This window comes from Elaeis guineensis, chromosome 1 (assembly GCF_000442705.2).
Source record: "Elaeis guineensis isolate ETL-2024a chromosome 1, EG11, whole genome shotgun sequence".
Classification (NCBI taxonomy): domain Eukaryota; kingdom Viridiplantae; phylum Streptophyta; class Magnoliopsida; order Arecales; family Arecaceae; genus Elaeis; species Elaeis guineensis.
Window position 1 is genome coordinate 116,656,261 of NC_025993.2, and position 14,658 is coordinate 116,670,918.

Consider the following 14,658-nt stretch of genomic DNA (forward strand, 5'->3'; position numbering starts at 1 on the left):
TCACGTTTTCTTTGTCAGCTTTACAAAATATTAGTGTATCATTGGCATAGTGGAGACTTTGAATGTGGCCAGTAATGTTGTGAAAGCCAATTTCTTCCAACATCCCCTCTAAATTAGCAGTCTTCAAGATTCTGATGAGAGTATCAGCAATCAATATAAAGAGTGGGGAGAAGGGGATTCCATGCTTTAACCCCCTTCTATTAGGAAACCAAGATCCCATGGAGCTGTTTATAACAAGCGCAGAAGATGAGGAAATAAACAAGAAATGCATCCATTCAATCCATCGACTACCAAAACCCCGTTGATGCATGAGGTTGAACAAAAACTCCCAAGAAATACTTTCGAAGGCCTTTTCACAGTCAATTTTATAGAGGAGACCAGGAGTTTTAGTTCGATGACAGAAGGAAACAATCTCTGATTTAGATATAAAGCTCTCAAAAATCATCCGGCCATGGACAAAAGCTATTAACTGGATTAGATTCCTGGTCTGCTTAACGTATAAGAAAGAAACCATTCTACAGCGAAGATATGCGGATTTGAAGCATTATGGTAGCAATATTAGTCAACACGTAATATGCTCATTAGAAATGGCAAAACTTTGAAGTTCATCATCTTCTTTAAGGGCCCTGCATGAACTGGTTTCTCCAACTCAAATGAATTAAACTCCATTCTTCACTTTAGGATTCCACTCTTTAAGTAACTCATCCATGTCTACATCACACCTACAGTCATGGAGCACTTTTAAAATATTTAAGTTAGAAAATAGCTCATCATTCAAACAATCCACACTGGCTGTTGTGTTCCTGAAGAGAGAAGCTTGAACACATCTCTCTCTCTCTCTCTCTCTAAAATCAAGGTGAGGCTAGGAGACAGATCAGGAAACTGCTACCTTCCAATTGCTTTACCAATTGAACCAGTGGGCACACTCACCAAAGGAGGCTTTTAACTAATCAAGCTGAACGCCTTAGAACAATAGCTTTTCACTTCCCCTTTCTACAATTGGATCATCATTTCTACAATACCTATGATTTCATCAAAAAAAAATTAGTCAAAAAATTATTATTTGAGTTCATTGATTCTATATAAATATTCAAGATCTTTCATTAAATAATTGATAAGTGTTTAAACACATGCTTGTATAAATCCTCGTACAATTCTCATTGGCTGACATCCTCACAGACAAAGGTTTGATTAACAATATCCAATCATAATCACCACAATCAGCTATTGGCAGCTCCAAACCCGTAATATCTCCTAATCCACAGACTATAAATAGGGTCTGCTTTGATATCATTTGCGATGATTTAGAATCTCACCTAAAAAATTAGCTAGAAAATTGTTTAGATTCCATGATACTGTATATCTCATACTTAGAAACAAGGTCTACTGGCACCATACATGCCAAAGAACTAAACTCCCACACACACACACACACACACAGGCAGGATGAGAAGCATAGATTTTATACAAGCACATTTATTAATGGAGAGAGAATCAAAGTTGTCTTCATAGCTTCATATGAATGGTTTTGAAAACAAATCCAAGCACCTAGTATACTGATCACGACCAAATAAGGTAACCCAAATAACAAAACAAAATCAAATCAACTTGCATACGTAAAACACAGCAATACATTCGTGCAACACAAGAAATTAGATGGAAGCCATGAAGAATGTCAAGATACTACTATTTGTAAAAAACAGATTCTACAAATATATACAATATGAATTCCAATATTTTATGGGATACATTGAAGAATACACACAAGTTTCTGAGTCCTCCTTTCGAGAAACATTTTTTTCTCCTCCCTGAAGCCACAGCCAAGAAGAACTTTTGCTCTTGAACAGCATCTATATTGAGCAGCACCATCACTGGAGTTGATATGGATTTGCAGGAACTATACCATGGTTCTATAACATCAAATCAAGAGGATCCTCAGTCTTCAGCACACTTTTCAACAGCAGGTCCTTTCTAAGATTCCAATTTATCCAAGTTTCTCATGGGATTACAGAAAACCCACATCAAAAAAAACCAGAATGCAGGATTACCATATTTGTCTTGCCTCTGAAAGTCAACTCATCCACCTGCAGAATTAGTGGCCATCTTTTCAAAAAACTCAGTGCTTGGTGCATTGTAAGGTAATTCAAAAACACCATCCCACAGTAAAGCTGGCCATATCAGATGGCAATAACTCTGCTGGTTAGAAGGAACAACAGCCTATCCTGCATACAATTCCACCTAACTGTGGACATATCTATCATGAATTTTCAAGCGACATTTATCTAATGTCCTCCTACGAAGCTGAGGAGACAGTGCCTTTAAAACATCTGCTATAGCCATCTCATGCTTCCTTTTTAATTCATCGATTTCTTTTTGCTGCTGGACCATCAAATGCTTCAATTTCCGCACAATAGATTTAACATCCTCTGACTCACTTTCCAAAAATGTATGAGACAGGTGCTCATCATCACCTACACATTGCTCATCGGTGGTTCGATGTTGATTGTAAAGCCACTGACGTAAAGAAGCTACATCACGATCTTGATTAATCATATCAGCCAGGGATGGATTTTGTAAATCAGAGATGCTGATGAGGAACCAATTTGCAAATTATCTTTACCACTGCCATGAGGATGGGGAAATTTTTCTGCTGGTTAGCTGAAGTGCTGCCATGGGAGTGACATTCCCTCTGTTCAACATTATTTAAGCCATCATTTTTCCCTTCATAAACCTCAATAGGTGCATCATCACTTGCATGCAGATTCAACTCAATAGAGGCATTTGACAGTGTAGGACACAGTGGAGACTCCTCACCAGTTCGCCTAGGAGAACTAGACCGGTACTTCCAACCAGAAGGTAGCTGTTCTAGCACTAGAGCACCAGAGGGATGATCAGATTCATTCGGCAAAAAGGAAGGTACATCTTCAGCCTCAGTGTCAAGGTTATCTGAAGCATACTCATTGACATGACTGTTAAGAGTTTCTCCTGGTACCCATTCTGGAACATGGGCCAATATTTCTGCATCTATCATTGCAGCAATTGCTGTAACATCTTGATCTGTAAGGTCTAACTCAGCAACCATTTCGGTGGCAACACTGATTGCTGTGTCTACTTCAATATCAAATGGGAAGTGGATGTTGCGAACTTGACCTGCAGAAAGGAATTAGTGGCAGAAGCATTAAGGACATTCTGAGTAACGTATGAAGACCATATGTACAACTAAGGACCTAAATCGACAATTTGAAAAACCTGTTGAATCTGCAATTCGTAGCTTTAGAAATATCGTCTTAATGTCTTTGCGTTGACCCTCAACTGTGAAATCTCGGCCAGTAATTGGTGCTTCTTCTTTCAGACATGCATAGCTGGTACTTGCATTGGAGCAGTTGCATTATCTGCATTTGCAGTCGAAGATTATGAAAAAGAAAAGGCATGACACAAATCTCAGAACATCTATATTACAAACACCAATACCAAAAACTAAGCCCTTTGTGAATGTACTTGGTTTTTTATTTCCTTTACCTGCATGTTTGGGACCAGGCTGCGGATGATAGCTTGATCTTTCACTCTCACCATCCGGTAGCAGAAAAGGATCCATTAATAATTCTCTTGCAGGCAATCTTTCAGAAGCACTGGCAATGCATTTTTCTATAAATCGCTTAATTGTAGGATCCTTCACCTTTGCCAATGATGCAGGCTTGACTCCCTACATAACAAAGAATAAAAGAGTAGGGACCAGATAAGCAGGAAATTCACAGTTTTGAAAATGCCAATCTATGATAAGCGGCTATCAAACACAGATATGGATACAGATATGACAAAATATGGATATACTGACATGAAAAACCTTAGAAAGTAATAAATGATTTGGCTAGGACTCAATGGCTGTGTGCGTGATATATATATATATATATATATATATATATATATATAGAGAGAGAGAGAGAGAGAGAGAGAGAGAGACATGTACACATACATAAATACATATATGTATATACGTACGTATGTGTGTGTGTGTGTGAGAATCCATAAAGCATGGCAGCTCATTAAGACAGCATAGCCCACACTTACATGATAGCATCAACATTTTTACAGGCTTACCATCTATTTATCATTCAAATCCATAGACCATGATCAGTACTCCATATTCAATATTAGCATCATGGACTACCGAAGTGATGACCATTCATCATTAAAGGGCTAACATTAAAAAAGAAAGCAAATACACTCACTCTCATATTTGGATGTATTGGGAAACTATCTTGAGTTTAAAAAAAAAAAAATCTGGCATGTCTTTTTAAATTTTGAAAAATAGGATATTTTACACAAGAATTGGAACATATTCGAGAAGTATCCAATGAGTATTGGTATTTGACATGTGTCTGATACAGACACAGCACGTACATGAAGTATCTGTGTTTCCTAGATGAGTGGCCATTATACCATGAACTCAACAATACATCTTGGAAGCTAAGTTTGGATTAGTTACAAGCATAAAAACATAAGAAGTAAATAGAACCTGACATTAAGAAGCTTCATTCAGAGATAATTCAAGGTATGAAATATTCAAATATTATAAATCAATTGCATGATCAAATCAACTCATCCATCTGGAACTTTTTTTCCATTTTGGTAAAAAAAAAGGGGCATCAAGTATCAACCTTCCATGCTCCATGAGCATAGCAACAACCAATAGTGTTAGCCTTCATAGGGTTGTGACTCTGAACATCATCAGAAACATCATTACTCCACAACTGTACTCCCATAGTTGAAATTCCAAACCGGCAAACAAATTAGTGACTCAATTAACCTCTTAACACATGACTAATCTTGTAAGACTCAAGTTAAGACAACAGAAAGATTATGCAATTCAGCATAAGGAATTGGATGTAACTCTGCCATTCTGAATCCAATCAAAAACCATAGCTGAATCTTCCTCAATCCATGCACATCAATTTCTAATTTGGAAATAGCATAGTGTAAATAGAAAGGTATTTCATAGGATCAAACAAAGGTTTGCACATAGATATGACATTCAAGAATGTATTGTTATTGAGAGGGAAAACATGCTATTGAGATAGTTGATCAGCCGAAAATGATCTGGTTCTACTCGGCTCCAAATCGATGGAGATTGCATTAGAAGTTACCAACGCTCCTATGGACCTTCTATATAATCAACCGATAAAATTTAATTAAGATTTCTTAGACTTACAAAATAAGGATTGTTTGCAAACAACCTAACCAAATCAAAATGATTAAAGGTGAGGTGGATGAGCTCATGAAAAATATTTCAACTCAAGAGCATATTTCACTACCAACATGAGGAAAGCCAAAACAACCAGCCCACAAAAGGTATAATGACATTTACATTTATTAATTCATTTTTTGTGTCTATATGTTGATCAACCAAAAGGGTCTACTTGTTACTTGAGAAATCTTAGGTGCACCAAAATTGGGAAAGTACAGATATGGAACTCCTCTAGATAGTATGGTATGCAAATGTTTATGTGCATATCAACTAGAGACTTTAGTTGTGATTTATATACAAAAAATAATTTGCAAATTTAATAACATACTTGGAGAGATTACACCAAACAATCAGCTAATAAAAGAAAAAGGAGACCACGGTTCGCAGTCTCAACACTAGATCCCGTATTGATTCCATCCTATTACAATATCGACACGTTTAGTAGGGGGATCAGTTTCAAAGTTTTAAATCCCATGGGACGAGGCTATCTCGATTTTTCTATGGAACGTGACACGTCGCCATCCCACCCCGTCCCGACACTTGGGATAGAGGATGTCCCAAGGCATCTCGATCGGGATGCCGGGACGCTAGCGGAATGGCATGTCCTAACACATGGGATGGTATCCCATCCTGATATCCCATGAGACGTCCCAAGACATCCCACTGGAACCTGAATCCCTGATCAATTTGACGTACTATATGTCAGCACTCGATACACCTCTCATACTGCAATACTGGTTTGGTACCGATTTGGTACAATCGATATGCACTGATACCAATCGGTACGGCAAAACTTAATGCAAACAAATGTTGTAACTTGTAATTGAACTGTCATGTTTGTATGACACAAACACATTCATAGTCACATCGGGGGGGTGGCATCACTAATCTTTAGCAGTAGAATTAACAACTTCCTAGACATTGATGTGGATTGAAATTTATGCTCACAAGATGGCATCCCTGTTAGAGTAATTGTAAAGATGCATGAACCAATCTGAAAGTGAGAAGATACATGAACCAATCCGAAAGCCAAAGTAGGCATGAACTTTAGCACACATGAATGGCCAAAAAGTCATTAGCTCCATAACAAGTTGTCTAAGATAAGTTTTAGACCACCAACACAACATAAGCACACACAGAGACATACTAGCATACATGCCAACACATACATACAGGTGGTTATGTCTTGTACCAAAATATATGCACATGATTAAAGATTCAACGAGCCATGGACCAGCTGGCATTGTAACCCAGATACTTCAAATTTTTGATTTTTTCCATGTCTGGACACTTGGACACCAAGATACTTGATGAAACTCCTTAGGACTTTGACACTTCAAAATAGTGAACCATGATATCATCATGATCAAGATTCATCATTTTGGTATTGGATCCCATACTTGTATCATTGTATTATAGTGTCGGCACATGACACAATACAAGATGGTAAGGTGTACGAAGTATTGGTACAGTATAAGACTACTTATAGGTACAATACGATATGCTTGGTACAATATGGTACCGACAAATATGGCAAACCTTAGACTCATGGTTACATGTCAATTTTTAGCATCTATACCAAGAAGTTTTCTAGTTTAATATAACATTTAGCAAAGGCCTTACAAATTCTATGAAATTACAAAGTAATTGATCCAACAAACTATTTATCATGTACATATACAATTTAAGGTATAATACAATCATGTTCTCATGTCCATTCTTTTGAAAGATTCTATATTCAACACTCCGAATACTTGGACACTTGACAATTGTAGCAAATATCTAGGTATCATTGCTAGTTAGAAAGTAGGATTCCTAATGAGAATTTAGTGGACATATAATTATGAGCAAGGTTCCCCCAGTACTGGTTTGATGACTAGTTTGATACCGTATTGGTACATCCCCAAACTGACACGAAGCATACTGGAACTAAAGGGAGGGAGAGGGAGAGGGGAGGGAGAGAGAGAGAGAGAGAGAGAGAGGAGAAAGAGAAAGAGGGATAGGAGAAGCTACCAAGGTCATCTTTTAGAAAGAGAGAGAGAGACCAAAAGATAGAGAGGAGAAAGAGAGAGGGACGACGATGAAGGAGAGGAGCATCGAAAGCCTAGCCCTAGCCTCAGATGAAGAGAAGTGAGAGAGTGATTGGAAGGCAAGGTGACTCAAGGTCAAATTGGCTTCCTATAAAGACAACGAACTGCATCGAACCTGCATCTCAATGCAGGTTCCATCCGAAACAAGTTGGTACACCTCGAACTAGATGGTGGTTTAGGTCGAGACAGCTAACTTTGATTGTGAGAAATATAAATTAATATGATAAATCACACAATTCTTTCTTGCACAAAACCCATTAATTCTTGGCTTTGTATGCCTCAATTCAAATTTAAAGCAAGAAAAACATGATCACTTTATAGCATACCTTGAAAAGAAGAAAGTATGGGTTCCCTTGATTTTAGCCGACCCCAACTAGTTTGGGATTAAGGTTCAATTTAGTTGAGTTGATCTAAAGTGGTATAAATCGTTATGTTTCCTTACACTGCTTGGCCCACAAAACCAAGCCTTTACATAATTCTCAAACAGAATATCCAAAAAAACATTTGCAGAGAAGATCATTACAAATAGAAGTGAGCTTGTTTAGAATCATCAGGTCTAGGTTGAAAAGAAAGGGCAAGATATAGGCTTGTACTGCTAGTGAATCCAAGTGACAGAAATTTATATACCATGATAGTGATACATAGTGTACACTGTACAAAAATATGTATCTCTATACCATGCCCATTACCTATTGGCATTGTATGAATCATAAGAAAGATCACCATGGACCACCACTTAATCCATAATACTAAAGTGAAAGTCTTCGTGTAGTAGAACATCTTTGGTGTAATACCCTGGGGATCAGCCGATCGGGTCCAAAATTCATATCTTTACTACATCAAATAAAAAATATAGGAGTAGATGTAGAGTTCAAAAGCATTATGTTCTAGGTATTTGCATGCACCAACCACCACTTGCCACCTGCTTTTGGATATTGGCACAAATTTATCATCATAGATTTGATATATTTTGCACAAATTCTATTACACCTTCCTTCAGTATGGAAATGCTTTGACTGTTTCCTAGGCCAAGTCTAGGATGAAGTTTCTACGAGGAATTGTTAGCAGCATTTGAGTTATGCATGAATTGCATACAACCAATAACTCATAGCTTGAGAATTTTTACACCATCTCATCAGGCATCTTAGTAAAATGTTTGATATGATGGCCTTCTTAGTCCAAGTAAGCATACAATCCTGGAATTATGTTAACTTGGGAATAACAACAACTAATTATAGGGTAGCAAACCAGGCATTGACACTACAATAATAATTTAAAGCTATAGAGGGTTTACAAGTTTCAAAAGTTCCCATTTGGTTAATAAGTGCACATAGGATTTTAAGTTGAATCAACATCTTCAGAAGCTAGGCTAATTAGAAAAAAAGATAGATATATTGCAAAAATTAATTAGGAAACACTTAAAGAAATCACTTCATCAAACAACCAAAAAAGTCTAATGTCAAAAAATCAACTAAAGCCTAGAAGAAAGCTAGCCCTAATACCAGTTCGACATAATCAGTAGTCACAACCCTAAGACATGGAGAAGAAGAGAAGATTTAGGTCATTAAAAAGAGAAAAGTTATGGCGGACAGTTACTATTAATGAACTAACTTAAACAAGTGAAGTTTCAGGTGACATTAGAAACATTTGCACTTTGTTATTCATGATCAACACAAAGGGAAGGGAACAAGAACAAGAAAAGGGAGGAACAAAAAGAGAAACAATGTTTCAAAGGAAAGAAGACACAATCCCTACTATTTTAGCGACAAAAGGTGTCTATTTTTTGAGAAATTATACACTTCTATTGCTGAACTCCTTTTTTTAAGTTCTCCTTAATCACAATCTCCCAAGTAACTCCCTCCATTTCCAGCTCATCTTCCGGACTAATCCAGTCTTTGCCATGCCCCCCATTTCCAATCTTTCTTTTCTCTTAGTCATGTGGATATTTTCCTTTTTTTTCTCTTTGCTTATCACAATCCTAAGTCTATTTTTTTTTTTTTTTTTTTTTTTTTTTTTTTTTTTTTTTTTTTTTTTTTTTTTTTTTTTTTTTAATCTACTTTCTATTTTACATGTAATGGTGAGGTTTGACCACCATCATCTCTACCTCTAATTCCTAATTAACAACTAATTATAAATACAAGAATATATGGAAATATATCCAACATTATACCGAAAGAACCCCAAAAACAACCAACAATGAGAAAAAAAAATTCTCAATATCTCTTCTATCATGAACCCTAAAAAGTAAGAATGAGAGGAAAAATCTCTATTTTCATGAATCCTAGATTAAGATTATGTGGAACCCCATGATCTCCTCCAACAATTCCCAAATAAAAAAATATAAATTATAAAATAAATATATGAAAAGCAATCAAAAACTTATATTATCATGAACACTCAATGGCATCCCATGGCTTTCCCTCTTCTTTTTTTTTACCACTTCTTTGCCCCTCTCCACAGCCCTAGTGCCGCCACCTCCAACCCTAGTCAACACCCAAGACCCGAAGATTCCACCTCTCATGCATCTCTATTAGGATGGTTTACAAGTATATGAACTTTGAAATGAGGGAGATGTTTAATAGGGAGGGGCAAATGTTGTGGTCTTGCATCATTGGCGAGGGAGAGATGGAATGATGGTCACTTCCACACTCTCACAAGAAGAAAAGAAAGTTTTGACCCCTTCATTTCAATTATAGTGAAAGCAAACCCCTCTTAACCAAGGAAAAACCAGTATATGAAAGACCAGAGCAGTTTGAATGGCTCCCAGTTGAACCAATTGTTTAAGTGGTTCTTACCAATTTTTCATATAAAATAGGTTTGTCGCCGTGTCCAGATCATAGACATGGCATATTGACAGTTCAATTGGTTCAATCGACCCATCAGGCCTGGTATTTTAAACATTGGAAGAAAAAAATATGGATAAGAGGGAAAGCAAGGGAAAACAGAGAAGACGATGGAGTGAAAGGATAGTGATTAGGGAACTTGTTGAAAATATAAGAAAGAGAGAGACTCTAGTTGAGTGAAGCTGCTTACTATGAAAAAGCATGTAATCAAGAAATTTCATCCCAAACACTCTTAATTCATAGATTAAAAGCCCCTCCGTTATTGACTTATAAACATATAAACATAAAATTAATAGAAATGATTCGACTGAGCATTCTATATCACTAGAAAAAAGAATGTATTCTTAGTCTTACAGTATGCAATGAGCACAACCAACCATACAAACAAAAGATAAAAAGACAGTAGAAAAGTAATTAATGCACCAAGTATGCAAACCCATATTAATATCAACCAATCTATAATCAACAAGTGCAACCTAGACATTCCTGAGGCTTCTCTTTTCCTCAAAATCAAAGCCGCTTACCAATCGTATTCTGTACCGACCCGAACTGGCCGGTACACCCCGTAGCATACCGTACCGATAGGAAACCAGTTCGATTCAGACCGATTTCTAAAAATAGCCTGAACCAGATCGAACCGATCGGTTCGATATGGTATCAGCCTGAACCGCTCAATACTGGGCAGTTTGGTCCGGTTCGGGCCAATTCGGCCTGATTTTTTTTTTTTTTTTGTGCTGTTAGATGAGATTTTTTTTGATTTTTTGATGTCTGATATGGTACAGTATGGTACGGTACGATACCAGCCAGCAATCGGCACGGATTCCGATACTGAGTTCGTGAACCTTGCGGCTTACTTTAAAATCTTTTCCTCCTTGGATATAGGAACACCCTCTCATAGTACAGATGTCACATCAAGACAAGGGCCAGAAAGTTGAGCACTTGTCTAATTGCCTTACCTCTTCCAAAGAAGGCATACAACTAACTCGAGGACTCTGCAAAATGCAATCCCCCCCCCCTAAATCAGAAAATACATTTTATGTTCAAGGGTTGCTAAGATGTGAGGTTTAACTAAAATGGGTTCATACAAAACCTGAAATGGATGAGTTTCATGAAATTTCTTGCTTGGTTGCTTTTCATTATTTCTCTTTTGTAAAATCTAGCAAGTCATAAAACCGGAACAATAAGTTTTGAGAAAAGCAAGTCTCCCTTTGTTTCTTATAAAAACTGTTGCAGAAAATCAGGTTTTATGATCATCTTAAAAACCTCACAGATAACAAACAGCCCCTTAATAGCATTGGTTTCCAGATTGACATGGATTAACGGAGGAAATAGTTCATCATATTCTCCTCAAAAAAAAAATGCATATATTCACTAATATTATACTCTGAGAATGCAAAGCTCCCAATGAAATCCATCTTCCATTAGCAGCCTACAATGTCATCAGCATGTTCAGGGACAATTACTTTGGTTGAAATGAACAGAGATGGGTTCTCCTTGACATATGCTACAGCTAGAATGGAGTCAACTTTTGAATCAATATCTCATCCATCAAGATCAATGTTTCAGAACAATTTAAGGCCCCTTTGCTATATTTAAAAATTTGAAAATATCCACCTAAAAACTAACTTATACCAATTTAAATCTATAATTTTGACCAAAAAAAGGAATAACCCTCAAGAAGACAACTCAGAATCATAATAACAAGAATCAACCATAAATAACAACCATCAAGAAGACGGACAAATGAATAAGATTGTTTTGTTTGCAAACAAAAGACAAGGCCTTGGAGTAGTTACTTTTCTAACATCTCAATCCAAAAGCATGAATAAAGATGACAACTATAACGACTCAAATTATGCAAGATATCAGCTAGACATGTTAGATTTAGAAAACTTACTGATGTCACTTTCCTGTATATTTGCGCTGCATTGGTACATTCGGAATATGGGTATTCAAATGTCACCAGCTCCAGTAAGCACATGCCGAATGCATAAATGTCAACCAGCTCATTGTATTCTTCTTCATATAGCTCTGGAGCCATGAACTCTGGTGTACCTACAATCAAAAAAACAAAGATGAGAAATCCATTAAAGCCTCCAGGATCATTTACAAACCAGACCAAAGAAAGCAGCAGTCACCAATAACACTGTGAGCTGAATGAGCATGGAGAAGAATGGCTGCCAATCCAAGGTCACCAATCTTGACCTCACCCTGGTTTCCATTCACAAATATGTTGTCACATTTCAAATCCCTGTGAATAATTGGGGGTCATGACTGTGGAGGTATAGAAGGCCACTCAATATTTGTCTGGACCAATTCTTCAATGCTCTTACATCTACATGCTTATGTTTCTTGCGGTACCTACAAAATGAATAAATAAATCAACAAGAAATTATAACCAAATGAAATCATCATTACAAATGAACTACAGTCACAGATAGCAAAGGATTGAGAGTCCAAAAATACTGACTGGCGTAATGTCCCGGATGTAAAGACCTCGGTGATGAAGTTGATATTATCATGTCTGCTGTCAACCCATGAGTTGTAAAACTTAATTATATTCTTGTGTTTCAGAGTCTGGAGCAAGTGGACTTCAGAATAGAGGCGTTCCAGGTCTTCCGAGTTCTGCAGTACATCAGCCACCTTCACCTGGTTCCAAGCAACTTCTATTCCTTCCAATTCATCAAATGCTTTATAGCTGATAACTCAACCCACCCATCCCCAAACAAATTAAGGATCCCAAACTGTCACAAAATTCATCATAAAACCAATCCAGTACAGAGATAACAAAATTAAAATTAGCATGAACAAATTATAGCGTTAAAAAGGATACACTGTCTTGAAAGCACCCTTTCCTAGTATCTGTCCATACTGCACGATGACAATAACAATTATAATTAGGCTAACGTAATTTGTTCAAAGATAAAAACTTTTCAAATAAAATTATCCAAAAAATTTTGAGACCACAATGTCGCAATCATAAGCACAGATTACATCTATTAACAAACAAATGCATAAGTATCAAATTGTGGTCAAATTGTAACACGACATGATCTAAAAATCCCTATGAGCCAAACAGCTGCTAAATTCGGAACAAATTGATCTAAAAGAATAAATTTGGAATGGAAGGACTGGATAAGCTTAGGATTGAATTAAACTTACTCGGCCATAGCGACCGGTGGGATCGACCTCCACGAACTTGCCGTCCGGCTCGTCCTGCTCCTGCTCGGATGAGCACGAATCTGCCGCCATTCCTTCGGAATTCGCAATACCAACCCTGATTCTTCCCGCGGCACGACCAATTTCTTCCAATTCTTCGAAATTACTACCAAATCCCTCGAGACGAATCCAGCGCAACCACAAGGATAGCGATCTGGGATTAGAAATTCGATGACGATGGACAGAGAATAAGAGTGCGACGGATCAACGCTCTTCGTTCACAAGCCAAAGGGTCCGAAGAGAAGAAATAAAAAAATAAAAAAAATAGGGAGAAGACTGACCGAGCTGCCTGGAATGACGGTTTTTTGTGATAAGTTAGTCTGTATTTTTTCCCTATTTTATCTAAAACCCCGAATCTTTTCCGAAAGCGGGTTTCGATCGGTCCTGAGTTGCGTCTGAATCTTGGGTTATAACCGACGGGAGAAAATTAATGGCGGTGGAGAAGCGTTTTGAGCGAGAGGAAAACAAACGTCTGTTACTCGGTGTCACGAATTTAAACGCCCGCTATTTATTTCTCTTCTCAGGCTTAACAACGTTAGGGGCTTAGGTTTTTCTTTTTTTATTTAAAAAACGCCTTTCTTTTATTTTTTATTTAAAAAATAATTTTCCTCCTCACAGCCTAAAATTAAAAAACAATTTTCCTTTCATTTATATACAATTTTTTGTTCGTGTTAGATGAGCTAAAAGTCCAGTAAAAATTAGAAATCTATATTTAACTATTTATTTAATATCTATATCTTTATTTTCTTCCTAAAATTTGAATCCCGGGGAATTAGGAAAGCCTATTGGCTTTGGAAAATTTCTTCTATAAATAGTTTTTGATCGTATACATTTGATATCAAATAATCAATAATAAACTTTTCTTCTTCTTTTTTGATTTCTTAATTGGTGTTATTTCTTACTTGCATTGCGTGAGAGGTAACGTGAGATTATCAATAATCCCGGCGTGCTTCTTTCTTCTCGTGAAGGCTTGCTTACATCACACCTTCATTTCATGAATACTTTGAGGCTAACAACACTTATGCTTGCAATAATATCATTCGTCTGGGTTTTCTTGCGGTGCTGGCTAATAATCCAAGTTTTTGCCACCTGGAGATGTGGACAAGAAAACTAGGGAGTTCTCGAAGCATGAGGAGGCATGGGCCTCCTTGAAGGACACCATCATAGAGTTCTAGGAAAGAATTAACCTCCAAATCTATAATCTAAATTTTATGCTAGTGGTGGCACTGATCCGCACCGGTCAATGTCTCTGGACTACCTT

General features: G+C 37.0%; 1 protein-coding gene across 1 annotated transcript; it reads right to left on the reverse strand.

The window, feature by feature from the left end:
* Nucleotides 1-1,666: 1,666 nt before the first annotated feature.
* On the reverse strand, nt 1,667-13,960 carry LOC105038766 (probable serine/threonine-protein kinase WNK3). Its single transcript, XM_019848773.2, is given in 13 exon segments — nt 1,667-2,582; nt 2,585-2,641; nt 2,644-3,150; nt 3,250-3,387; nt 3,390-3,392; nt 3,520-3,703; nt 12,076-12,233; nt 12,317-12,448; nt 12,451-12,539; nt 12,649-12,876; nt 13,012-13,049; nt 13,341-13,551; nt 13,679-13,960. Coding segments are annotated over 12 exon segments (1,968 nt in total). The 5' UTR covers nt 13,431-13,551; nt 13,679-13,960; the 3' UTR covers nt 1,667-2,238.
* Between the last annotated feature and the right edge of the window lie 698 nt (nt 13,961-14,658).